Source organism: Artibeus jamaicensis, unplaced genomic scaffold, assembly GCF_021234435.1.
Source record: "Artibeus jamaicensis isolate MK-2021 breed Jamaican fruit bat unplaced genomic scaffold, CSHL_Jam_final contig_233, whole genome shotgun sequence".
Taxonomy (NCBI): domain Eukaryota; kingdom Metazoa; phylum Chordata; class Mammalia; order Chiroptera; family Phyllostomidae; genus Artibeus; species Artibeus jamaicensis.
Genome location: NW_026521486.1, coordinates 29,642,817 through 29,670,428, shown reverse-complemented (window position 1 = coordinate 29,670,428; position 27,612 = coordinate 29,642,817). Strand labels below are relative to the sequence as shown.

At 36.7% G+C, this 27,612-nt stretch overlaps 2 protein-coding genes and 1 non-coding gene across 3 annotated transcripts in view; 1 reads left to right on the top strand and 2 right to left on the bottom strand.

Moving 5' to 3' along the window:
• Positions 1–4,531: 4,531 nt before the first annotated feature.
• Positions 4,532–4,638, bottom strand: LOC119042860 (U6 spliceosomal RNA). Its single transcript, XR_005081303.2, has one exon. It is a non-coding gene; the product is annotated as a U6 spliceosomal RNA (small nuclear RNA).
• Positions 4,639–13,993: 9,355 nt separating this feature from the next.
• CAPZA3 (capping actin protein of muscle Z-line subunit alpha 3) lies at positions 13,994–14,893 on the bottom strand. Its single transcript, XM_037136558.1, has one exon. It carries the CDS (start codon positions 14,891–14,893, stop codon positions 13,994–13,996), a length of 900 nt encoding a protein of 299 aa, XP_036992453.1.
• A 1,943-nt stretch (positions 14,894–16,836) lies between these two features.
• Positions 16,837–27,612, top strand: part of PLCZ1 (phospholipase C zeta 1) — a 33,479-nt gene continuing 22,703 nt past the window's right edge. The window contains exons 1-3 of the mRNA XM_037136557.2: positions 16,837–16,965; positions 20,958–21,189; positions 25,313–25,514. Of these exons, the coding sequence (XP_036992452.2) occupies positions 16,855–16,965; positions 20,958–21,189; positions 25,313–25,514 (545 nt within the window). The 5' untranslated portion in view covers positions 16,837–16,854. The remainder of the gene's footprint in view (positions 16,966–20,957; positions 21,190–25,312; positions 25,515–27,612) is intronic.

The window sequence follows — 27,612 nt, the reverse complement described above, 5'->3', positions numbered from 1 at the left end:
CTTCTTAGAGTGAAGTTGGGTAAATTCTTTATATATTTTGGATCTCAAACCCTTGTCTGAGGTATCATTGGCAAATATGTTTCCCCATACAGTTGGTTCTCTTTTTATTTGAATGCTGTTTTCTTTAGCTGGGCAGAAGCTTTTTATTTGGATGAGATCCCATTTGCTTATTCTTTCCTTTATGTCCCTTGCTTTAGGGGACATACCAATGAAAATATTGCTGAGTGGAGTATCTGAGATTTTCCTGCCTATGTTCTCCTCTAGGACTTTAATGGTGTCAAGACTTGTATTTAAATCTTTTATCCACCTTGAATTTATTTTTGTGTATGGTGTAAGTTGGTGGTTGAGTCTCATTTTTTATTTTACTTCTTAAAATTTAAGTTATATTTTGTTTTTTATGCTATTACAGTTGTCCCAATTTTTCCCCTTTATCCTCCTCCACCCAGTACCCTCACTCCCTCAGGCAATTTCCACAACATGGTCCATGTCCATGGGTCATGGGTATATGTTCTTTGGCTAATCCCTTCACCTTCTTGCAACCAGTCCTCAGGTGAGAATCTACTTTTAAATTCTGCATTGGTTACTGTGATATGAGTGGCACCTTGCCTTCTTCTTTGTTAATCTAGCAGTGTGTTTTTAAGATGCACCCATATCGCTCTGTGAGCACTACTTCCAGCTGCGCATGGTCCTCCTTGGTCTGCATCTGCCACCTTTGCCCTTTAATTAATCAATGCTGGACTTCCACATTACTATTAACTTCCCACCACCACAAACCACACTGCTGTGAGTGTCCTTGTACATGTTTCCTTACAGACAAGTGTGAGAATTTTGGAAGATAATACCTCCAGGAACAATTGCTGAGTCGTAGGGTATGCATGCACTTAATTTAAGTAAATAGTGCCAGGTTGCAAGAGCAGCAGCATCTTTTGTCTAATTTCCCGCCAGCAATGTATGAGAATTCCTACACACACACACACACACACACACACACGTACACAGAAATACACATCTTCACCATAATTGACTTAAAACAGCTTCTAATTTTTGCGTTTTAAAATACATGTAACATAAAAATAATGGCTATTTCAGTTTGCATTTCTTTGATTATTCCATATGTTTTTTGGAGTGTTTTTCAATTTTATGTTCTGTAAATTATCTGTTTGTGTACTTTGCCCATGTTTCTACTAGTGATACAGGGTGCAGCCAGGGGGGCCCCCAAAAAAGATTTGGAAAGGTGTCCAGAATTCAAAGTGTATAGAAATATTGGAGAGACATGTAAGATGTCCTCACCGCCCCCCCCCCAGGGGGAAGGGATGAATGGAGCCAGGCCATTGAGAGCTATTTTGCATAGCAACAGTTTTGGAGCTAACTTCTGGAGGAATGGTTATTTAACATATCTATAACCTTTAACTGGTTTCATAGATATGTTAAATAGCAGTGGCCAAGTTTGGAGCCAGGGTCTGAGGATGGAACTAGCGAGGACTCAGGATGGGAACTAAGGTCTGCTCTCCGGAGTGAGAAGGGCTTGGACTCAGAATGTAACAAGGGGCTGCGCTCCTGAGTGAGAGCGCCTAGATGAGAGCTTGGAAAAGACTGGCTCCAGGACACGAAGGGTCCCCGCTTGGCCAGATGAGAGAGAGAGAGCCACGCGGTTTCAGCAGAGTAAGGACCCCCTCTTGGTGAGGTGAAAGAGGGAGCCACGTGGTTTTGGCAGGGTGCAGACCCCCTTTTCCCAGGTGAAAGGGAAAAACCACGAAGCTTTGCCAGAATGGAGATCCCTGCAGCCAGGTGAAGAAGAAAGCCACATGCTTTTGGTGGAGTGCGGACTCTTGCAGCTTTGGTAGAAGAGGCCCACGCGGCTTTGGGGTGCCCCCTTTGGCCGCGGGGCCTGAAAAAGCAACAGAGACTTTGACTGGAACTGGGTACAAAGGACTCTTGCCAGTGGACCATGAGAGGGTACCACAGTACTTTGGATTAACTCGAGATCCTGCACAGTGACACAGCTGACGGTGCCAGCGGCCTGCAACACAGACGTGTGCTCTTTTCTTGATTTACGGTACCCGGAGTTGGGACAGTGGGAGAAGGGAGCGCTGTGTGGGTGTAGGTGTATACATAAAGGACTTTGATATTTTAGTGGTGGCATTAGGCCTGAATAGCATTAAATAAACATTTTGTTTACTTTTCACAAATCTCTGGCATTAAGAGATGTCTTTCCAATTGGCGGCGGACAGAAGGGCCCAGTAGATTTTAGTATTTTGTTTTCGGGAGGGGCCCCTGTTGTATAGCAGTTTTGGGCATCCCTAGGTGGGCCAAATATTGTATTGCCCCTCCCTCGGACCTCCTCTTGTTCGGTAACACTAGGATTGCTCTCTTCCGGTTGACTTAACTCCTTGTGTCAAACTGTGTGTGTATTAGCAGAAGAAGGATAAGATTTATTTCTGTTTTAGAGCTTCTCACTCAAGGCTTGTGTAATTTTGTCACTCATCAGTCGCATGAAGACAATGTTAAAAGACCTTCCAAAAGATATGATCTTGAGTGTTAACTTGATTTATTAAGAAGTTGTATATTATTTTCTTTGTTGATACCATCCACTTGTAAGCAGCTTGACAATATAAATGAGAATAGAACTGTTAAGACTTTCTTGGTTAGGAAGAGTTGCCCAATTATTAGAAGGGGGAGGGAGAAATAAAATGAGCATCTCCTCCCATTTCTGTCCAGGTGAACAGCTGAATAAGCAAAGGAAATGGGATGGGGTCTTCCTGCACATCCTCCTTGAAATTAGGGATGGCTCAAGCTTATCCTTGGGGTCCATCCCTTCATTTATACTCCAAGCTCTGCTTCGAATATTGGAATGATAGGGACAATAGAATAAAATGTGAAAATAACTCTCGACTAGGGCTATAGTATTAATTAAAGTTGCATGATGTTGAAAACAGCACTCAAATTCTCAGGGCCTCACTTCAGGTTCCCAATGTATAAACAAAGAGATAAAGTGCTATGAAGGTTACAATCAATTTCTTAGTCAAAAACCAAAACCAACTCCCCCACCAAAAAAACCAAACAAATTGTGGAACTCTCTCCAACCGTTTAAGGGCTCTCAGAAGCCTTGAACATGAATTTAAGACAAGGATGGAATCAGTTCTAAGGAAATACCTGGAAAAAAAAAAGAATTCTTTGTAGGAATTAGAACATATAATGGTTAATAAAAATATATTAACTTTGTTATATAACTTTGTTAGATAAATAATCTTTACCCCATAGCCTTGATGTATACTTTGTAATGGATTTTTGAGCACATGTGGTATTTTTATGTCAGATTTATAAATCTTATTATATAGGAATAGAAATTCTTAACTCCCTGACAATATGCCTTTTATGAAAAATGGTAAGTTTTCAGCCTACACTAGATTTTCCCAAAATGTGTTCTGTGGAATGTTAATAAGTTTTATTGGAAAGAAAGTCCTATGAATAAACATATTTGTTCAGCAAATATTTATTTCTTACCATGTGTCAGGCATTGTTTAGGCTCTAAGGATATTCTTGTAAATGAGATAAACAAAGTTGCTGACGTATAGGTTTGCATTCTGGAGCAGGCAATCAGAACTTTAAAAATCAAATGGCAATGAGTGCTATGAACAGAATAAATGTGCCAATGTGGTGAAAAGTAATTGGAAAGAGCCAGTTCTTGAGAGGGGTCTCAGAAAGATGGTATTTGAGCTGAGTCTTGAAGGATAAAGAGGAGCTAATGATGAGAAGAGCTAAAGGACAGAGATTTTAAGGCAGAGGAAACCAAATACAAAGGTCTTTGTGTAAGAAGAGGTTTGGCATGGAAAAGGTAGAGAAGGGAGCTTAGTAGACAAAAAAGTATTCAGCAAGGAGGAGAGTGGTGGTTGATAAGGTCTGAGAGGGAGGCTGGGCCAGAGGTCCTATGGCCTAGTAGGCCAATACATAAAGACTGAACTTTAAGAGAATTAAACTTACTGGTAAGTCTTAGGAATAAGCAGGGGATCAATTTCTATTTTTAAAAGCTCATTTGGCTTTTAAGAGACTAAAAGTGGAAGCAGAGATACCAGTTAGGAGAATGTTACACTATTCTGCAAGAAAGGATATGAATTAGATGGTGCCATGAATTAGGATGATAGCAACTGTAATAGAGGGAAGTGGGAAGATATTTCTTTGGAGGTCAAACTCAGAGACCTGACAAATAAATGGAGGAACTAAGGATGATTCCAGGTAATTCTCAACTAAATATTTTTATAGAGGCAAACTACCCCAGAGCCTTTATTATGTTAATGTATACAAGACTCTTCCAGTGGGGGCATATATAACATTTTTGAACTTATTTGTTTATTGAATCCCAGATACTTGTTTTAAACCTTAGAACATCTTTTTGTCTGCATTTTCAGATTGACATTCACCTCTTGATGCTTTAAAAATTAAAATATTTTGTGCAGAAGGTATCTATATATATATATTTTTGCTTCACGATATTTTTTGCTTCAAAAATATATCTATTTATATATTTTTGCTTCATTTTATAGAATGCTTCATGATATTGCATGTCATCCTCATGCAGGGGACATGCTTATCTTCTCTGTATCATTTTCATTTTAGTATATGTGCTACTGAAGCAAGCACAGTATCTGTGTTTAAAGGAAACTGCAATAGAGTTTATTTTTTCCTTCCATGTATCCATCCATTTAATCATTCATCTATCTATCAAACAAATATCTAATAAACACACATTATGTTCCAGATTCTGTAATGGAATCACCAAAGTAAACAAGATGAGATCCTTTTCTTCAATGCATGCATCTATAAAAATTATTCTTTGAAAATTAATTAAAGAGGAGGAATCCAATGATGAGGAAAAATGGAAACAGTAACACATCAGTGAAAATGTCTTGCAAAATAATTTTGAAAGAGTGTTAAATAAATTTGCAGTAACATAAGGGAGGATGTTGTATTGCAGTCCCTTAGAAAACAGGAAGGGACTATTAGAGGGACTGTCATAATTAGAGATTATGACACTGTGCAAGAATTTCTAGGAATTCTGCAGAGATCAGTTTGATGTTTGATTACTATGACTAGACATGACTAATTTAATTCCAGACAGATACCACAGACTCTTCTTGAACTTTAGGCATTCTATGCTATGGTAATAGTTTGGCAAAAGATCCCTGATTTTTTTATTATTACTTTTATACATCCAGAATAACTGGAGCTGTTGGATTAAAGATTATTTATAAAAGAATGAGGTATAAAAACAAGTACTGAAGTAAATGTTGGAAATACTCATTAAGAAACATTAGGATACTCTTCGGGTATCGTTGCTAAAAAAAGAATAATATTCATAGAATTTTAAATATTTTAAATTCTCATTCTATTACTTTCTGAAATGAAGCCTGCAGTTGCATGCTTTTAGGGTCACAGATCACATTTCTAGAGAATGAAAAAACAAAACTATTTAATTAGTACATCTTGTTTACACCATAAATTCTTTTTTTCATTCATATGAGTTTGGAGCATGAATATGGGGCTTGCAAAGTAGGGTAGTTTACATAGTCTACAATAAGGCTAAAAAGCAACTAGAGAGAGAACAGGGTGGTCAGCATTGTATCTATCACTAATATTTAGAAAGGTTGTTGCATTTACAACCTACATGAGGTTCTTTTTAGGTGAGTGGAAATTGACTAAAATACCCAGAAAAATTAGTTGAAATCCTTATAAACACATCTTTTACAAAGTGCCACAAACTATCACTTATTTGAACTAATGACATTTCTAAATGAACAAATGAATGAAGTATACTTAATCCCAGATATTCTAAAACAAAAGCCCTGAAAAATGTTAGGAAACACATTCAGGTGAATGTACATGTGTGCATTGTCTACTGCTTTCCCTTCCGAATCCCTCTTCATTTCTTTGCCACACCTGCTACTGGCCTTGGGGCTGATGTGCGTGTATTGAATGAATGGAATCTCTTGGTTTCTGGTTTTTGATACAGTTTGCCAATGGGGAGCTCTGACAGAAGCTGGAGAAAGTAGAATATTTATGACCTCGAGTCTCTTGCTGGAGGTTTCCTCATGCTGGCAGTAACCGCCCCAAAGAAGGTTAGTGTCCTTCCTTTGGTTACCCATTATATTGACTCCTCCTTCCAGGTTAATCTTACCCTAAAGATGTGAACTGCTCCCAAGTTATTCCACTTTCCCTGTGTTTCCATATCTTTATAGATAATCCTTTCTTTATACCTGTTTTGAACTATTCAGTTTGTATTTGCATAGGTTTCCTGTTGGGACACAGACTGATTAAATTTGGAAGACAAATCTTGTCCCTGGAATTTCCTTAAAAGATCTGTATGTCCATGTGGCATATAATAAGAATCAGGAATAAATTCTCAGGGAAGTATAGTGTGGGAATTATATTCTTTTTTGCGTGCCAGATGCTATGAAAGATTCTAAAATGCAAAGCTGTACTTCCAATTCTGAGGCATTTCTAAATTAGAATTTCTGAAAGGTGGAGAGTTTGGTTGGATTAAAGATTGATGCTCTCAAAACCTTTCTGTTATCTTTGGAAAAAACTTCTTGTGAAATTCTGGCCAGCCTGAGACTGATGGAAACTCTCTTATCTTGAATATTTATTCACCAACCATTTATTGCTCACACAGTATCTGTGAAACATCATGCCAGAAGTGCATTTAACCCATATTTAACAAATAAAATATCAAAGAAGCCATATATTTTGAACTTGACTGTTATCACAAAAATGGTAATTGGTAAAATTAGAATGTGAACTTAGATATGCTGACTCAGAGTTTCATAGATTTCCACAACATTGTATGTGAGTGAAACAAAAACCCCTCCTTTAGTCCACTAAGAGAAAGAGGACAAACTGGTATATCTAATGTTGAAATTAGAATGGACAAGCCCCATGGCAGCATTAGAGGTAAAATATGTTCACGTTTAGGGAATGTAGGGAGCACTTCTGGTGAAGCTTCGGTTAGGCTTCTTGGAAAAGGTGGTTAAGTGTATTTTGCCCATGTTAGATCCATTGGAGAGGTAGGGCCACTCAGATCATGAAAGACCTGGGGATGCTGAGCTAGGGAATTGGAAATGTGTCCCCTAGTCAACAGGCATCTTTTAGATGTGTTTGATCAAGAATATGAGTAACAAGAGTGAGTAATCAATTGAGGTTTATGAAAATTAATTTGGCAGAACTTCATGCAATAGATTGGTTATTTAAAGAAATGAGGGCAGACCAGTTAGATAATCTGATGAATGATAAACAACAGATATTATGGATATGGTGTCCAAGGTAATAAATAAAAAATAATTGCAGAGACAGGACTAAAATTAATGACTTATTGAATTTTAGGATATAGAAAATAAGTTAAAGAGGTCTGAAGTTTTGGCCTTGAGTTAGTGGCAAGATAGTCCTTCTAAGAGTAGAAAAAAAGAGTAATTTTCTTGAGGGAGAGAGAGGCAAGGAAGAATAAAAGTTTAGTTCTGGAAATGTTGGTTTTGACACTGTAAAGTAGAATTTGTATGTGATATTGAAAATATGGAAGTGAAGCCCAAAGTCAAGTCGATTGGAGTCATATGTGTGATTATTTAGTAGATATCTTGTTTTTACTTATAGAACATGGAGGGACTGGGGTTGGAGGACAGCAGAAGGCAATGTGGGACAAGGGGGGCAGTGCCAATGTAGGATATTCTTGGAGGTCAAGTAGAACCGAGAGATGAGTTTATACAAAGCTGTTCTGGCAGAGTGTGGTCAAGGTTGTACCTTAGAATATAGTGCTTACTGACAAACTCAATGATAATTTAAAAATAGAAAATAAGCAACAAAAATAAGCCAGGAGGGAAGAAAAAAATGCAATATTCTATTAAAATGTAAGTTTTGAAGAGCTACTTAATTAGTCCATGGACAGTGAGTGAGCGTTGGAGTTGAATCAGTACTGTCACACCTGATGAATGCTGTGCAAATGGGCTCATTGCTGAAGACCTTGGTGCATGAAGGAGATAATGTCAAAGAAGAGAACAGAGAAGTGAAGTTGGAGGATGCCTACGTCTGAGTGTGGCGTAGAGGGGAGAAGGAGAAATGAAAGGATTTAGAGAAGGGGAAATGAAAATGCAGTTCCAACCTAAGAAATAAAAGTTTTCCAGGATAAAGAAATATTCATGTTCCCATGATAACTGAGGGAAGGTCATTGGAATTAACAATTGTGATACTAAAAACTTTTGAGAAAAGATTTTTATTAGACTGTTGAACTGGAATCCAGAAGGTTCAGAGTTAAGGCAGTTTGAGATGGTGTCAAGGGTAGGAGTTTTAAAGTGTGACAGATTCAAATTGGAATCCCTGTTCTGTCACTTACCAGTTGTATCCATTTGGCAAAGTTACTCGAGGTATTCTTAGTTTCCTAAGCTGTAAAAAAGAATTCCCAGTTGTATGACTCTTATAAGGATTCAATGAAGCAGATGAAATTGCTTGGTAGAATGCCTAGAATAAAATAGTCTCTTAATTAAATCCATTCCTTTAAGAAAATATTAAGCAGTAAGGAAGCAAAGAAAAAGGATAATTTTTGGGAAGAGTTTCATAGCGAAAGGACCTGATAAATTTGTAGGGAAGATTTTTTAGTATAGTTGGAACTGGGCATGTTTGCTGATGGAGGACAGAAGCCAAGATGGGGTTGAGAAAGTGAGGAGTTAAAAATGAAAAAGTGGGAAGGATTGGAGGATGGGCAGAAAAGGTGAAGGGGATTAAGAAGTACAAACTGCCAGTTATAAAATTAGTCATGGGACGTAAAATACAGCAATATAGTCAATAATACTGTCATAACTATATATGGTGGCAGATGGGTACTACACTTACAGTGGTGATCAGTTTGTAAGGTATATAAATGTTGGATACCTGAAACTAATGTACTATTGTATGTCCACTGTAATTGAATAAATAAATTTAAAAAGTGAGGAAGTCAACAAGTACCACACACACACACACACACACACACACACACAAAGAACAATGAAAAAGGTAACTGATGATTCAAGAGCCCTCAGGACAAAAGAAGGATCAAAGATTTTGGATCAAGTGCAGAGGAGAAAGAGTTAATCTTAGAAAAAAAAGCACACATTATTTTGGAGACTATTTGGAAGGAGAGAAGGTAGATATATTTTAAGTGTAGAGAAAGGGAGCTGTATGAGTTCTTTTTGACAGCACGACATCATTTAATAAGGAAAACAATGATAGAAGTAGAACTTAAGTAGAGTAGAAAAATTTGAAAGCATATCATGAAGAAGACTACAGGAGTCAATAAAAAAAGAATAAATAGATTGCCCATCAACAGTGGAGATCTGTGACTGATGTGGAGTTGAGATAGGTTTCACTAGAATTTAGGAGGCAGAAACCTTTAAGAATAGTAGTATATCCTAGAATGCTGCTAAATTATCTAAGCAAAGAGTCAGAATCTAAAAGGTATGTCATGATGAGAAAATTGAGGAGGTGGTGCATGGGATAAATCAGTAACATAGCCAAAAACTGACTGATTGGCAGTGACCTAAAAATGCTTTTTATATTGCTTCACTAAATCTAATCAACTATGGGGACCTCATAAATATCTTGAGAGTCTAACAGTAGCTTTATTTGATTATCCAAGACCTGTGTGATATGTAAAAATGAGCAGTTGGGTCCTGTACATTGTGCTGAGGCTTCAAACAAAGAAGGAATGCTGAAGCCTGCTTTAATCTTAAGGTGAGCCTGAGGCTAGAGTATATCTTGGGACAGCGGGGACATACTCTGACATAAGGGCAAGTGTAAGGAGGTATGCACCTCATGGGTCTCTGCTTGAGTAAAGCATGATGTAGCCATTCAACTAGCTCTCTGGACTAGCCCCTCAAGGGGAAGGGCAGAAAATCTTTGACAGAGGATCATGTAAAATTGGAAGGAATATATAACTTTTGAAGAACTTGATTTTATTAAGCTTGGAGAACTCTCCATTTGGACTGGGGAGAAAAACAAAGATTTTCTTCAGAGCAGGAGACACTCACCAGCAGCTTCAGGATGCAATCCACTGCTTTAGAATGAGATCACAACATCAGTCTTGGAGTCCTTCAGAGGAACACATGGTTTCTAAGGAGATAGCCGGCATTGATAGTTTGCAAAACTCTAAGGCCAGTTAAACCTCCCATGCTTCATACCCTTGTTCATTCATTCATTCATTCTAGTATCTACCATATGACTGACAATAATGGACTATGTACTTGGGATAGATGAAGTCCCAATTCTGATGGAACTTACATCCTAGTTGGGAATAGGATTAGCAGGGAGAGGATAGTGGACTATTCAAAAAATACTACACTGAGTCTTCAGGATTAGAAGCGCTTTGTGTGTATGTAAGAATGTATATGCCAAGGCATGCATGTATGTATGTGTTCGCAATGTAGGTTTAAACATAGGGATATGTGTGTGTGTATATGTGATAGAGGTACAGAGAAGAATTAGTTACTATAGATTTCCTGACTATGCCAGCCTCCACATAAAGACAGTAACTACCAAATAATATCATTATGGAGATGCTGTTGGTATAATATATGTTAGTGAAATGCTTTTTTATTTGTTTTGCATTGTTTTAAGATTTGTTGCCTATCAAAGAAAATATTTGATAATCAGTATTGCCAAGATTACTACTACTGTGAGCTCACTACTGTGAGCTAGACACTTGCTTTTGCTATTGGTGAGATTATAAATTGTTAGATCTTTTTGGAAAGCATTTGTAATATTTTTAAGAGCATTAATATGTTTATATTTTTTCAATATGCAATTTTAGGTAATTTATCTCAAGGGAAATAATCCACAATGTGGGAAAAGCTTTATGGGTAGAGATACTCACTATAGCTTAATTAATAACAGAAATAAAGTGCTAAAATCTTAAATTATGTATGAATAATGGTTGCCTTGCTATGGTTCATGAACAATATGAATAGCTTGTAAATAATTAAAATTATGTTCTCAAGGAATTTTAATGGCATGGGGCAATATTTATAATACAGGGAATTATGGATGAAAATCAGGATATAATTTTTATATGCTTTATATTCTGAATATTTAAAACAATTCCATAAAATTGAATGGAAGAAAATAGGCCCAAATACATTTTCTATGATTTATACTTGCGAATACCAATAAATATTATTTTTAAAACCCTGTGCTAGAGTAGAAGCTAAATGCCTCTGTTATTGTCCCATAAACCATTGGGTCTTATTCTGGAATCATCCGGGAAGTCAACACTTACATATATAACTGTAATATCAATTCAAATTTTCTCTAAAGAATTTGTCAGATGGGTATATTTTAATGCAATGAGAGCAAGTTTTTGGCTGCCTTACTTTAGAAAGGTCTTTTTTAACTTTTTAGCATGACAGATAAAGGTCCATCCTTAGTTTCTTGCATAACGAATCCAGTGAAAGAGTAGAATGACTCCGTTGGGCAGCGGTTTTATAGGGAATTATTTTAATTAAGTAATTAGAAAGTAGAGATGCGTTACTTTCAGATTAGAACAATATTTCTTAAAATGTGGTTCTGGGACCCCCTATTTAAATTATAGACCTCCTTACAGAGGGCCCAGAGACATATGAAAAGACACTCAGCATCACTAGCCACCAGAGAGATGAAAATTAAAACTACAATGAGATACCACTTCACACCAGTCAGAATGACCATCATAAAGAAAGCAACAAACAACAAGTGCTGGCGAGGGTGTGAAGAAAAGGGAATCCTAGTGCACTGTTGGAGGGAATGCAGACTGGCGCAACCACTGTGGAAAACAGTATGGAATTCCCTCAGAAAACTAAAAAATGGAACTGCCTTTTGAGCCAGCAATTCCACTACTGGGATTATACCCTAAGAATCCTGAAACACCAATCCATAAGAAACTATGCACCCCAATGTTCATAGCAGCACACTTTACAATAGCCAAGTGCTGGAAGCAACCTAAGGGCCCATCAGTAAATGAATGAATCAAAAAACAATGATACATTTACACAATGGAATTCTATGCAGCAGAAAGAAAGAAGGAGCTCCTACCCTTTGTGACACAGCGTGGATGGAACTGAAGAGAATTATGCTAAGCGAAATAGGCCAGGCAGTGAGGGACAAATACCATATGATCTCACCTTTAAGTGGGACCTAATCAACAAAACAAAAAAGCAAGCCAAATATAACCAGAGACATTGAAATTAAGAGCAATCTGACAGTAACCAGGGAGGAGGTGGGAGGGGATAATGGGAGGGGAGAAAGGGGAAGGGTTTTCCGGAACAACTCTAAAGGACAAATGGACAAAACCAAGAGGTGGGGGGTGGAAGCAGGAGAGGGAGGTGGGAAGGGCTGAGGTGGAGGGGAGTAAATGGAGATAATTGTACTTCAACAACAATAAAATAAAAATAAAATATAGATCTCCTAATCTACTAAATGAGGATCTGAGGATTGGTATTGGGAAACTGTACTTTTTAAAGATACACCCTAGATAATTCTGTGGTTTCTAAGAACCACCAGTTGGAAAAGAGAGGTTTGAGATTTAGAAACTCTTGCATAGGATCTTCTCTACTCCAACATTTATTAAGTAGAATTAGGTATTTTCTTGATTGCATGGATATGAAATATATATTTTGCTTCCTGGATAAGTCAGAGTTGGAGAATGGAGCCTAGCTACCGATCTTCTGCAATCTTCTTAGAGAGGCATAGATTTGGAATTCTTTAGGAGCAGATGCAAGTGGTCAGTAAGATTGCTGAGAGTGGTGATAGGGTGTAGGTAATTTTTCTTGGCTGGAAAATAGTAGTCCACCAGTTCCAGTTCCATTTGGGGTGTCCTTTGGCTGGAAAGCTTATCTAAATCACAGTTAAGTTTATAACTCTTGAGGAAACAGGCCTCCATGAAGAGCTGTGATACCCTAGCAGGGAAGTCCACCCCGTGGCCTGTGGGACACATGAGACACATGTGAATGAGGCCTAACACAAAATCGTAAATTTGCTTATAACCTGTTTATCACTCATCAGCTTTCATTAGTGTTTGTGTATTTAATGTGTGGCCCAAGACAATTCTTCTAGTGTGGCTGGGATGCCAAAAGTTTGAACACCCCTGCCAGAGGTTAAGAACACAAGTGCCAGAGTCAGACACACCTGCCACTTATAATGTACCTGGAGAAACTAACTCAAAACCTTAGATTCTTCCTATGTAAAACTGTACAAGCCCAATGATGAAAAATTGTGTGCAAGTCGTTTAGCACAGGGTCTGACATAAAGCGAGAATTTATAAATGCCTGTTGTGATGCCTTCACAAGAGCTTGACTATCTAAACTTGGGAGGTCAAGCTTTTTCAGCTGATTTCTCAAAGACCTTGTTAATTACCAGAAAAGCCTAGTGATTTGAGGAATCTCAGATTTTCTCTGTGTGTGTGTGTGTGGGGGTGTTAACTGTGGATCCAAGTTTACTAATAATCTTTAATATGAGTTACATTTTTTGATATCTGTTGGTTTCATCTAATCTTAAAATATCATTTATTGAAAGTCACCCTTTTAGGGTTGGTTATAGGACTCGCATTGAATAATGTGAAGTGTCATTTGCACAGTGACTTCGTTTGCATGCAGCCTATGGTTTCAAAGAGAGTAAAAAGTCATTTGTACACACATGCACACACAGGGCCTTAACCCTGACCACCTCCAGAGTACTTCTGGGGTGCCACATTCTATAAAGCCATTTTCATTTCTAATAAATGTCTCTGGCATTATGATAGTCACTACCATGAAACACATTTACATAAGCCCTTTCTTGCCTTATTGACAAATATTTCCTGAGTAAGCTCACTTGTTACACTTTTCCCTAAGTTAAACTTTCATTGGCTAAGTTATAGGTGTCTCTCATGGTGTCTCAGCTTTAGGATAACAACCATCCCCCAGAAACATGACTAAACCAAGGCAAGACAATTACCAGGAGCGATCACTTATATTATCCAGTTGCATAGCACACTTCTTGAATAAATGACATATCCTAATTTAGGATACATCACCAGATTCAGGTCAGACAGTATCCTCTGCCAGTCAATAAGAGTGCGGGTCACTGGGAGATCTCTTCGTAGAATTCTTCTCAGGGCTTCATTCGATAGCTCCTGTAATTCTTCCATGACTGCAGCTTGAAACTTATTCTCTTGCTCTTCCACAAGCCTTGAAAAACAGAGAGCCAGTTGAGCTTGGTTCACGATTTCCATGCTTTCTTTCAGGTCCTTGGAGATTTCAACATGAAGGTTGACATTCTTGAAGAAGTGAGCTTGCACAAAAATTCTACCTGTTACTTGGGTTAGAAATGGATTTACCTGGAAAATCCACTTAGATTTCCAAAGGCCATTCCAGAAATTTCGTGTTTCATAACTGTGATCTTCAATGCAAGCTATCAAGAACTCCTTTTTTTTAACAGTTTTTCTTAGCACGTTGCAGTTTCCTGTTGGATAGTGATCACACACGTACAGTTTTAAGGCACACAGAACAACATTTCTCAGATATTCTGTCTCATTCCGAATGATACCATGACTTTGGATGTCTTTTAACTGGTTTTGAAGCAGATCGAATTTGAAAGAAAGTTTGCTGTGATGGTCAAAAAATCGGAAGTCGCCCATTACATTATGGTGAGACAGGAGGACTGGATTTCCATCGATGCTGAGTGGTACATAGTATTTTTGGCAGTGTTGATGTCCTGCACACTCACCTTGATGGAACATGAGTTTTTCATCGCGGATAAGCAGACAGAGATCGTCAAAGGCATTCACAAATTCCCCGGGAGGAGCCTGTATTAACAGTCTGCGGATTGCTTTTTCTTTCTCTTTCTTATTCATGATAGTACGTGACATGTTTGGTTGCAGCAGAAGCAAAGCTTCTGAGATAAAGAGTGGTCAAAGGATGAGAAAACGTTCCATGAGTCACCTTTCCCATCAAGGTGTTCAATATTCAAGCTTAAGATTGCTGTGCCTAACCATGAAAACAGTCTGGCAAGCAGTGGGTCTCCTGATGAAGTCATAAAGAACATTTCTCTATGAAATGTGTTACTCTTGATGATATCACAATGGGTGTTCAGAAAAAAAAAAGACAGTCAGTCACCTGACAGCTTGGTGCCCAACTAACCAATTATGTATTTTGAAGATATTAAGAACTTAGTCTCCCTAGCAGCTTTCTTCAAAAGTGGTGTGTCTCAGTATACATTATGTGTTGTCAGGGATGTAGAGGAAGCAGCCCAGAGTTGCTAGAGAGTGCTTTGCAGCATTGTGCATCTTCTGGGACCACACTGGCATTGATTTACTAATCCAGCTATCAGAATATCTCTTAAATCTACTGGAAAGCATGGTATGATGAAAAGACTGAGGTCTTTAAACAAGAGAGCAAAAATCAAATGAGATTTGATGCAGTTCATGGAAAAATGTCAGACAGCAGGAGGTGCAGCATTTACAAATATTGTGGGTTTGGAGATGGTCAGAACATAAGCAATAAGCCAGAAAGTTTCAAGGGCAGTGAAGTGCAAGGACCAGAACTTGTGTAGAGTGTCTGTGGGAATTAAGCGTGAGTTAACTCCAAATAACAAAAACAATGAGTCTGTGCATTTTCTCCTTTCTCTCTAGGAAAGGGAAAACGACTATAGCTGATGAATATCATGAAATTTCTTTCCTGCAAAGGAGCAGAGTTAATTCTATTTGGAACGTGTGACAACACCTAATGCGGAGAGACTTCTAAGCAAGGAGAAAGGGAACGACAGGTCATGAAAATATGGAGAACAAATATCCATTCAAAAGTCTTTTCTATTCTTTCCTCTTCTTCCTCTTGTTTTTCCCCATTTATTCCCTTCTCATTCCTTCTGAAGACTTTCGAATGTAAGTAAATCCCTCTCACTTAAAGTGTAGACTTATTCCTTCCATATCCATCCTGAACTTTTCTGAGTTTCCCTAGCTTCTCGTATCTTTTCCATATAAGAACATGAGCTTTACCATAGTAAGTAAGTCTCAGCCATTCTGAGAAGTCTTCAGATAAAGGCTTCTCATGAATCCTGACAATCTGAAATTGAGTGGCTCATTGAACAGTCTTTACCAACACCTTTCATGGTTTTAGACTGTCCTTTTTTTTTCAACCTTAGCTTCTCAATTTGAAGCGTTCTAGTTTTTGCATATCTGTAAATAATTAATAAGCAAGTATGATTGTTTTATTTTCCTCTTTCATTCTAAATATACAGTCATTATGGCATTTTTAAACCCTTTTTGATGTTACTTAAAATGTTGATTTTGGGGCATGTGTGTAGCTGGACATTGGCTAATGTAGTAACCCTACCAGATATAGTTACCATTTATTGAACACTCAGTAGCAGAAACTGTGTTCAGTGATGGACTACGAACTCATTTAATGTCCTCACCTCCCCCAAGTATTAATCTGACCACTTCTCAGATGAAGGAACTGGAGCTGAAGGAGGCTGGGTGATAGGAATAGCCTGGAGTCTAGCTGCCTCCAAAGCCCATTTCTTCAGGAAATCGACTGTATTTCCCAAGTAATAACTTGATTTCATAAATGTTTTTTTTATTTCCCTATCATTTTCATTGCATCATGCCCTTTTGTACCTTTACTACAGAACAGTACCTACTTAGTTTTGTTTTAAATATTATTTATCCTAGAATTACCCGGTCATTTAAGCATGAGGTAGGATTTTATCCTTTAAAAATAAAAATAAACTGAAGAGCAAACAATGATTTCTTTGGGCATTTTAAGTACTGAATGACTTTCTGTGAGAATTTCCTTAACGTCATTCTTTGTGTTTCGTACGTGGTTTCTGTCAATGATTCGAGATGACTTTAGAGGTGGAAAAATTAACCTAGAAAGAACTCTGCAATTACTTGAAAAATTAAATATTCGATGTAATCGTATTCACTTGAAACAGATTTTTAAGGTGAGATGCTATCCTTCTTCTGCCTACCCTTCTCCAGAAAGAACCTGGTATAGCAAAATATTGATAGCTGCTTGGATGCTTTATGCAGAAAATACATATGAAAAAATACCATCTTAAAAAGTAAATCAATAAATTATGCTCAACTTATTTATAATCAAGATAGAATTTAGGTAAGAAGATAAAACAAGGTGTCTATAAAATTTGAAATAATACCAGGTTGTCAGGTTAGAACAATCTGCTGAGTATACAGGAATGTTCACCTGAGATTAGGATCAGTCATGTGATTAGATTAAAATCATATACATGATAAAATGATAAATTGAATGTTAGTGATTCATTGAAAAATGGGTAATCTTGAGAAAAGGTGTATTTATTTACCTCCAAGAGAAAAATCCTGCCAAAAGTTCTCTCTTTTTAGAGAAGATCAAGTAGAAAAGGGTCTAGCTCAGCTCTGCCACAAGAGGACCACTGGCGAGAGGACAGAGGGAAAGATCATAAAACAAGTCGTGCTGAGCTGAGTTTTGTACATTTTGCCACTGGCAAATGTTTTGGTGATCCAGGCAAGACTACTAGACTGGCCAATCCAGTCTAGTTAGAAATCCCAATTTTGATTTTTGGAAGTTGGCAGCCAGATAACACAATCTATTTTGAAGTTATTATTACTTCCTCACTTGTGTTACCTTCTTTGCAAGCTAACCAGGTGGTCTGGTATAGTTTCAAGGATGCTGGCAGAGGCAGGCTTCTTGTTCAGTAAAAAAAGTTGGCTCGTTACTCACAAACATAGCAATTGCCAGAGTATCAGGATTGGGGTGCCATTTTTCTAAATGCCAGTTCCCAAAGTGTGATGATGTGAGGAGGGCCAGGTGATCTGTACAATGAATGCAAAAGGTTGCATTACCAGAGAGCAACCTCAAGTTTGGGGAACCCAGACTTTTTATTAGGGGTGGTAAGCCAGTCTGACCTTGGCCCCCAGAAGGATGTCATTAGCATTATCACTGTGGATAGTAAACAAACCCATTTACTCCTCTGCAGGGAGATACAATCTCTTCATTATGTAAACATCCTTGAAAAACTTGTCCTGCAGAAAGATTATTGGTCCTCTGCTCAGGGAAGTGCAGAAACCCAAGACCTCTGGAGAATTGCTTCCCAACCAGCGTTTCTCTCAATGGGATGTAGCCCCCATATTTACAGACCATAAGTAGAAGGTTCAAAATGGAGAAGCTGCCCTGGCTGGTGTAGCTTGTGGTTCGATTCCCAGTCAGGGCACATGCCAGGGTTGCAGGCAGGTTCCCTGCAGGCCAGTTCCCAGCAGGGGACGCACGAAAGGCAACCATACATTGATGTTTCTCTCCCTCTCTCCTTCCCTTCCCCTCTAAAGATAAATAAATAAAATCTTTAAAAAACAAAAAAACGGAGAAGCTGCACTTCAGAAGGCTGCAGGAAAAGACAAAAGTTTCAGAGTTATTTCAAGGAATCCATGTAGCTTGTGTTGCAAGGAGCTATCAGAATTTTAATCTATTCATGTGTGATAATGTGTCTGAAGAACTCAAACTTTTGTGAAAGATCTTTACACATAGAAATTTCCTCTAGTGGTATTGTCCAAAGGGAGAAACAGCTACATTCTTTCAGGTTTAATAAGTTGCACATTCAACACGATCTAAAGGTAGTAATTGAATTTCTATCAAATGAGAGATACCGCAAGTCTTATTCAGTGATTATCAGGTTCCTTTCAATTATCTGCATGATGGAGGTCTCTATTCGAAATGCGCTTGAGTGAAATACATGCCATATTCAAAAGCATTATAGAATGCTCAACATTTATAGCAAGTAAAGAAATAACTCATTAATGAAAAGTTAGGATTATTCAGAAACAGCAAGGCTAAAGATCTGTTTTGTTCAGTAAAACCTTTTTGAAGTGGCTATGAAAACAATGTTAATTATAAAAATTAGAGAGGCAGAGATTGCCTAAGATACTTAAAAAATCTCTTTAAACTGGCCCTAAATACTTTAGAAGCATAAATTACATATAAACAAGGTTTATGGCCATGATAAACCATTCTTTTTTTATTGCTGTTCAATTACAGCTGCTCCAATTTCCCCCCATTGCTCTCTCCTTCTCTCCCCACAGCCAGTCCCTACCCCATGATCCATGTGCCTGGTCATCCATGCATGCTCCTTGACCTTTCTTCTTTGCCCAGTTATCCCCCTCCCCTCCCCTCTGGTTAAAATAATTCCCTGATGCCCGCTAATAAATGATGCCTGTTGCTTTAAGCTAAACTGCCATAGATTTATTAAATGTTGATTAAATAGAATGCTTAAGAAAGATGTATTGGCTAATTGAATTTTCTGGATAGTTGATGATTCTGCTACTTAAATCTCCCACTCTTCTCCTTCAACTTTTGTTGTTAATCTTTCCTCACTTTATGGTACACATTTCAGCCAGAGTAAATAAAGTAAGTCATAATGAATCTCATTTTGGTGACCCAAATCTTCCAATGTCTCAAGACCATTGTTATTGGCAAGCCAAGTGGGTGTGGAAAGTTTTCACTCTGTTAGATCCTAACTGTGTGGTACTTGGCAAGTCAGCACTCTCTCTGAGCACTTGTCTGAATCTGCAGAATAGCGATACTAATACAGTTATTTTGCAGGATTGTTCAGAATATTAAATGATATTATTTGTGAATGTACCTAGCAACAGACTTGGAAAAAAGTAGGCACTTGGTGAAATTAGTTAAAGGTACATCCCTCATGATTGCTACAAAAATATAGAAAATTGTACTACATTTATTGATTTCCAAAGTAGCTGATACAAATTCTGACATGAATTTATTTCCTCACAAAGGAATTTGTGAGTTTGTATTATAAAATTTGAGTAAAGAACATACAGGGGTGGGCAAAAGTATGTTCAATTAGCAGCTATTATTACTTAAAAATAAATTATAAATAAGATAATGAAATAATAATTTTACTGACACTGACACCTACTCTTAATTTCTACTCACCCCCTCCTACCTGGATTGTATTATCTCTGTTTCCTTAGACGCCTTTCTCCAGCTCTTTCAACTGGTAATGCACAACTGGTAATACTCAACTTCTGCTTTTACTAGTCATTTCTTGCTAAGAACCTCAAAGTATTTTTGTTGCTGTTAATAGCTGGATCCAGCCCAATTTCTCGTCTTTTATCTCATAAAGTTTAAACATGAAATTTCCAGAGCACCCAGGGGAATCTTTTTTTTTAGATTGGAATTTACCTTGTTTGTCATTGCTTCAAGTCCTTCAGTGATCATGCAGATTTCACTTAAGATATTACCTAACGACTACAGCTTCTGCAGTTTACTGAGATCTTGAACGGCTCTGATTTACTCTGACATTTATGGTGCAGGCTGCATATCCTTAGTGTGGATTCTTAGCATGGGATTGCATACTGTCTATCATGGCTTAAGAAGGCACTAAAATAGAGTGGAATAGAAAAAGCAAATGTGCAATTCAAAGACAGATTAGGATACTTATCTTTTCCCAAGCATTATTCCATTCCTATGATGGCCACTAGGTTTCTTTTTCAAAGATTTTATTTATTTATTTTTAGAGAGAGGGTAAGGGAAGGAGAAAGAGAGAGAGAGAGAAACATCAGTGTGTGGTTGCCTCTCACATATCCCCGATTGGAGATCTGGCCCACAACCCAGGCATGTTTCTGACTGGGAATCAAACTGATGATCCCTAGGTTCACAGGCTGGCACTTAATCCACTGAGCCAAACCAGCCAGGGCAGCCACTAGGTTTTAAGTGATGATGATCCACTAATCGTTTCCCAACTTTGGCATCACTTCCTGCAGTTTTTAATATTTTATTTGGGAAAATAATCCAATGTAAAAATTCATCTTCTTTCAAGGATAAGTTGCTGTATATATATTACACAAATACTCGAATTTATCCAGTTTGTGTATTTTTTATATTCACAATGTGATCCCACTAGTGATTTTCTTTTTTTAGTAGGATAACGACAGGCTGAAGCAAGGAAGAATCACCATAGAAGAATTTAGAGCAATTTATCGAATTATTGTACACAGAGAAGAAATTATTGAGATTTTCAACACGTATTCTGAAGACCGGAAATTTCTTTATGAAAAAAATCTGGTCGACTTTTTGACACAAGAACAGTACATGTTTAACATGAGTAGAAGTATTGTCTCTGAGATCATTGAAAAATATGAGCCTATTATAGAAGGTATGCTTGCATTTCAAAGTTTTGCCAAATATTTATATTCAAAATATTTTTTAAAAATGTACTACTCATTATCAAATTTAAAGTTTTGGATGGATCAGATTTCTTCTGGATATAGCAAATACTGGTAGTTTTATTTTTGTATTTTATGGAATATATATATGTATATATATACCTTTTAGAAAGCTAGATTGTATAACCATAGCTTCCTTTGCTATTTCATTGTTCAGTTCCTTTCTTTCAGCTACTTTTGTGTATCTGTCAAGTGTTCAGTGATTAGCTTAGGGGTCAAAAGCAAGACAAGGATTGTGTTACATGTACTGTATGGAAAGAAGTGGCTAAATATCCATTAATAAGACAAAAGCCCAGTTATAGGCAGTCTTCCATTTTTAAATGTATTATATTATTACTATATATATGAATATTAAAATGAGCTATATGAAAATAACTCTCAGGCAGAGATAAAATATTACATAAATATTAATTTCTGCTCTATACGTAGAATAGATTATGAGATTTTATGCATATTTTCAAAATTTTGCTTTTTCTTCATTTTTAAATATAGTCATCTGGTTTAAATTAAATGACTGCTTAGGCTAGTGATTTCAACAGGTGTGTCACAAGAATTTTTAAATTATGCAATACCTGATTATTTAGTCAGGGGCACTGACCTCTTTTCCCTTAGATTATCAGAAAAAAATAACACAGCCAACACAACAATAGCTGTCTGGTATGAATGAATCCAAATTATATCCATTTATTTCTGTCAGATTAGCAAAAATATATTTTTGATATGGTGCAGAACTTTAATAATTAGTTTATATGTGCCATGAGATTAAAAAAGGTTGAAAATCATTGGCTTAGGCTAATGACATGTCATACGGTTTTTTATCTTTGTCCCATCTTTCAATGTATCAAGTGAACTTCACATTTTTAAATTTGTGGTCATCTCTAAATAAAATAATGAACTCATAATATAATAATAAAATATTTACACAATTGCCTAAACAGCAATTAAGTTAAGCATGGTGTTTAATTCCACAGAAATTAATTGGCAATGTTAATTAAATATTTAAATATTTATTTTGAAAGGGAGCCATAAGAATACAAGTTCTGCCTTTGAAAGTTGGTTTGTGGCTACCAGTGTTTAACAAATGATAATAAGAGCTTTAATAAAACCAAACATTCCTTCATCGAGTCACACTTCATTATTTATTCAAATATTTATTTGTGGCAACCAAGTATGTTTTTAGGGGCTGGAAAGATGATGGGAAAAAAAGAAAATTAGATCTTATGTTCTTCATGAAGTTTGGAGGAATTTCGACAATAAAGAATTAGACACAGGAATAAGTATAAAGGACACATGGACAAAAACTAAGGGGGGTGGAAATGAGAGGGAGTTGGGGAGCACTGGGGGGGTGAGCTGGGATGGGAGTAAAAGACAGAAAACTGTACTTGAACAATAATTAAATTAAAAAATGCTTAAAAATTTAAAAAAAGAATTAGACATATAAAAGGATGATTTCAGAGAATGCTATGTACAGTGAAAAAATTAAACAGAGAAAGTCAGAAAGTCAACAACCCAGGAGGTCTAATTTAGGCTGGGTGTTTAGGAGTGTCCTCTCTGAGGATGTGACATTTAAACTGAGACCTAAATGATGAGAAATAACTCGTCATGTGACAAAATGGGAGAAGTGTCTGAGTGGAAGGAAGACTTATGTTGGACCTGAGTGTTAGAATTCAGGGAACAAGAGGACTGTGGTTGAAACTTTAAGAATGAGAATGAAATGAATTTGGAGAGGTAGGCAGGGCTCAAATCATATCAGTCTTATTGGCCATAATTAAGATTTTGGCTTTGTCACTCAGTCTCCTCTGACAACTCTGGAGGGTTTTAAGCACTGCAGCAGTAGGACTGAGTGCAGTGCCAGCAAGAGTCTGGTCGGACCACCGTTAAAACTCGTGCAGGTTTACAAGACAGTCTACACCAGAGCGGAAAACAGCTGCACCAATAATCAGCACCGCTAAGGGCACCTGATGAATTCAGTTGACTTATTTGTTTTTAGTAGCAAAGACTTTTTCTAAGGAAGTCGTGAATTGATTTATGTTCTGGCTCAAACTGTTTATGTCATTGATTACTGGAACCAACCAATTTACTGATAAGCATATTCAATAGTACTGATTTAGTGAATATTTAAAAAAATATTTAGGCTGTGTTACATACAGGTGGTAAAGGTACAGTGGGACAATGGGATTAAAAAAGGGAGGTATGAAAATCCAAGTTCCGCCTTTGAACGTGGGTGGCAGTGACATCCTGGGATTGTGTTTTCATTTTAACTGTCATATTACATTGTTCTGTCCATCCATTTCATCTTTGGGGCCTCGCTGCCTCACACACTTTCATACACAGCCAAGTCCTTACATTTCCTTTAGATGCTCATTGATCTCTTTAGAGACCTATGAAGGCCAATTTTAATTACGGTTTTATAGTCCCAAGTGCTGCCAAGTTCCCCAGTCTCATCCCATATTTAGTAGGCAACATGTACCAAGTAAGGTTTTTAAAAATCTGAGAGATTTTTATTTCAGTCTAGTAGTTTTTAAGGGCACAAAATGAGTTTGTTTTCTCTTCCATTACCAAAGAAATTTACTTAGTTATTTAACAGGTAAGAAAGGGCTCTCAGCCAATCACTGCTAATTGCACAGAGAAAAAGAATTGATTTATTTAGATCATGACGATCGCAATACACGATGCATTTGCCCCACACATTTCCATCAATTTGCATTGCTTTGAAATAGAAATTTGCATGTTTATAAATATTCTATGTATTTTCTTCTAGCTTCCATTAAAAAAAAAACAAATTGTAATAGCATTTTTGTATCTGGCTTTTCCACTTTTATGATAGCCTAAACATTTATGATGTCACTGTATATTTTTTCTGGTACATTATTTTTGAAGGCTGTTTAGTATTGTACCATCCTTTGAACTTAATTTATTTCTTCCTTGTATTAAGATTTTATACATAATGCTAGTGTGAGCATCCTTGCACATTAATCTTTGTTTGAGTGTCTATATCTATAGTATAAATTCCTGGAAATAAAATTCTTTGCTAAGGACCACACTCTCTAGTTTAAAGTAAATACTCTCACCAGCTCTTATTTTGAGATGAACTGAATTATCAACAACAAAAACAACAGCAATTAACTTAGAGCTAATATATGGGATAAGTACTATTATTTCTGTAACTGCAAAAATAGGGAGAAGTTAACTAACATGCTCATTCTATAACAAGTAAATGGAATTAACCCAAGCTCTCTGATTCCAGAGCCAGTGCTCGGCTTAAACAGATAATTTTGATATAGATGATACTGTGTATAAAGGCTTAGAGACAATTTACTAAAGATGATAATGTGTAAATGACCCGGCCATTCCATTTGTAGGCATGCACCGGACAGATGTGTATACCTTTGTGCAAAAAGACAGGCACTGATTGTTTATAGCTAAACTATTTGTAATAGCCCTACCCTGAAAATTACCTAAATGCTTGTCAAAAATAGAATTGATAAGTAAATTGTGGTGTACTCACTCAGTGAAATACCATACAGAATAGGAACGCAAATTCTAACTAAATGCAACTGCAAGAATAAATCTTAGAAATAGCGTTGAGCAAACTACAAACTGTATGAGGTCTTTTTTGTGTGGCACAAATACAAGAGAAAACTAATGTATGCTGTTGGAAGCCAGACTGTTGACTACCTTGGGCAAGTGAGAGGAGAGATGAAAAGTTAGCAGGAGGGAGATTTTTAGGGCACTGGAGTGTTCTGGGTGCTGGTGACCTAGCCTTCTAGCTTGTGGAAATTCACTGATCAATGACATTTGTACTTTTCTTGTACATATTTTCAAGGCATTAAAAAATCAGAGATGATAAATTCTCTACTTAAATGCTGATACAGAAGAATTAAGTGTATGGATTAGAAAAATGTGTTTCCAAAGAAAAATTAAAAATAGTATTCATATTAATTTTAAAAGAATATTTTAGAAGCATGTTGTACTACTGAACAAGTTTTAAAGTGAGATGTAAATTTTATACTGCTAACGATATTACTATATCTTTTTACTTATTTTTTATAGTTAAGCAAGCACACCAGATGTCATTTGAAGGTTTTACAAGATACCTGTGTTCATCTGACTGTCTAGTATTTAATAATGAATTTAGACAAGTTTACCAAGATATGCATCATCCATTAAAAGATTATTTTATTTCAAGTTCACATAATACATACTTGGTATCTGACCAATTAGTGGGACCAAGCGACGTTTGGGGATATGTAAGGTATTTATTTTAGTTTTTAAATTTATTACATTTAAAAACTTAGAAGTTTTTGCTGCTATCTAACTCCATTGATAGTAATTCACAGTAAAAACAGGCTATGCATGTTAAGCACACATGTAGGGAAGAACGACTTTTCTTTTTTAAATTGACTTTACTGGGGTGATATTGGTTAATAAAATGATATAAGTTTCAGTTGTACAATTCTCTAATATGTCATCTGGATAGTGTGTGTTCACCACCCCAAGTCAAGTCTCAGGAAAGAGCAATTTTGATTTGTGCATATTTTGATGAGTCAACCATTGGGTGACTATGTAATTTATTCTATGTATTAGTACCATACACTTTTCTTCTAATTCTGCCTGATGACTTTCTTTCCCCAGTTACTGGCCCTCTGAAGTTTTCTGAATAATTTTAATACTTCTTATAGTAAACATATGAAGAAAATTTATTTAGCTAATCATAACATTCCACGTTTTAAAAATTATACAGCTTTAAAACAAATTCTCAGACATCAGGACACAATGCTATGAATAAAGCAAATAGAGTATATTGTGTAATTTGGCATTTATAGATAGTAATATATAGAGAATTATGTATCAAATTATTTACATTGATCAAAATCAATATATGCTGCACCTCCAATTTTGGATTCTACCATGTACTATATTGTTAATATCAGACTTCATTTTAGCCAGTCAGTTGATACAGTTGTTGGCAAGATTTTTACAGGTGCCACCAACATCTGTTCGTGGAAATAGACATAATAAACAAGTAAACAAATTGATATTTTTAGGGAGTAATCAGTCATACGGAGAATATAAACTTGGGTAACTAACATGATACAAAGTAACTCTGGGGTGAAATGTGTTACTTTAGTTAACATTTCTAGAGTAGCAGCAAGAATCATTATTATGTAGGTTGTCCTTTATGAAGAGTTTTCTTCCACAGCTGAGGTTTTGATAGGTTTTTTGTCTTTTGTTTTCTCAGCAGAGAGTTCAAGATTATTTTCTGTTAGCACCACAAAGAACTTATATTCTGTATTGATAATAAAGCCAAGACAACACACTTTGACAGTCGACTAAGAGGAGAGTAAAGCAGACATTCTTTCATGGCAATTAACAAACTTTACAAGTAGATATGGATTATTCTACAATTTAAGATCAAAATACAAAAAGAAACATACAACCTGAGCGATGTATTCAGTATTGTTTTACACATAGAGCCCAATCTAGGACTAACATTAGATGGCCACCTTATTCACTCATGAATATATCGGTGGGTCAAACAAGGCTTAGAAGGAGGTTCTAGGTGTAGTCCTCCAACCCAGGAACAAATGCACTAAAAAGCTCTAAAATTTTACATCGTATTGCATCTCTACATGCCTGTATAAAGCAGTGTGCATTTTAAAAAGCAAGACAAAATGGTCTTAAAAAGCAGACTCCAAAAAAACCTCCCCCCAAAATTTATTAATCATGTAGCTTTATATTGTTTCAGTGAAGCCTCTAATGTAGATGAAATTTATTGATCCCCTTCCCTTTTAATGCCCTACCTTTTCAGTTTCTTTCCATCTTTTGTCTATATTATTCCCAAGGGAACATAAATTCATTTTCCCCCTGAATTCAACACCTTGACTTCAGTGTCATAATTGCTTTATCTTTTCTCAGTTACACTCCTACCTACATACTGCTTGAGTCGTCTCCCTAGAAAGTTGACTAAAATGATTCCCAAAGAAGTACTAGATCTAAAAGTTTATTTTAGAATGTGGTTTATTTCTCGGTATTTTTATTTGAAAAAATTACTTATTCTACATCACATACTTGGTGCTAGGACTGAACTCTCCCCTCCAGGTTTTTATGGCTCGGGGCAAGGTTTCTAAAATGCTTCACATTTTATGTGAAATAATTCTTTGTTGTGGAGGCTTAGTCCTGCGAGTGGCCGACTGTTCACCAGCATTCCTGGCCTCCAACACGAGAGGCCAGTCACAAGTCTCCCTTCTACCTGCAGTTAGGATAACCCAAAATGCCTCCATTCTTTGCCTGATGTTTCCTAGGAAGCAAAATTGTCCTGACTGAGAACCACTGACTTAGAGACAGTGGGC

Excerpts from the sequence above, each read along its gene's own strand:
- CAPZA3 (XM_037136558.1), bottom strand. The coding sequence starts at position 14,893 with ATGTCACGTACTATCATGAATAAGAAAGAGAAAGAAAAAGCAATCCGC.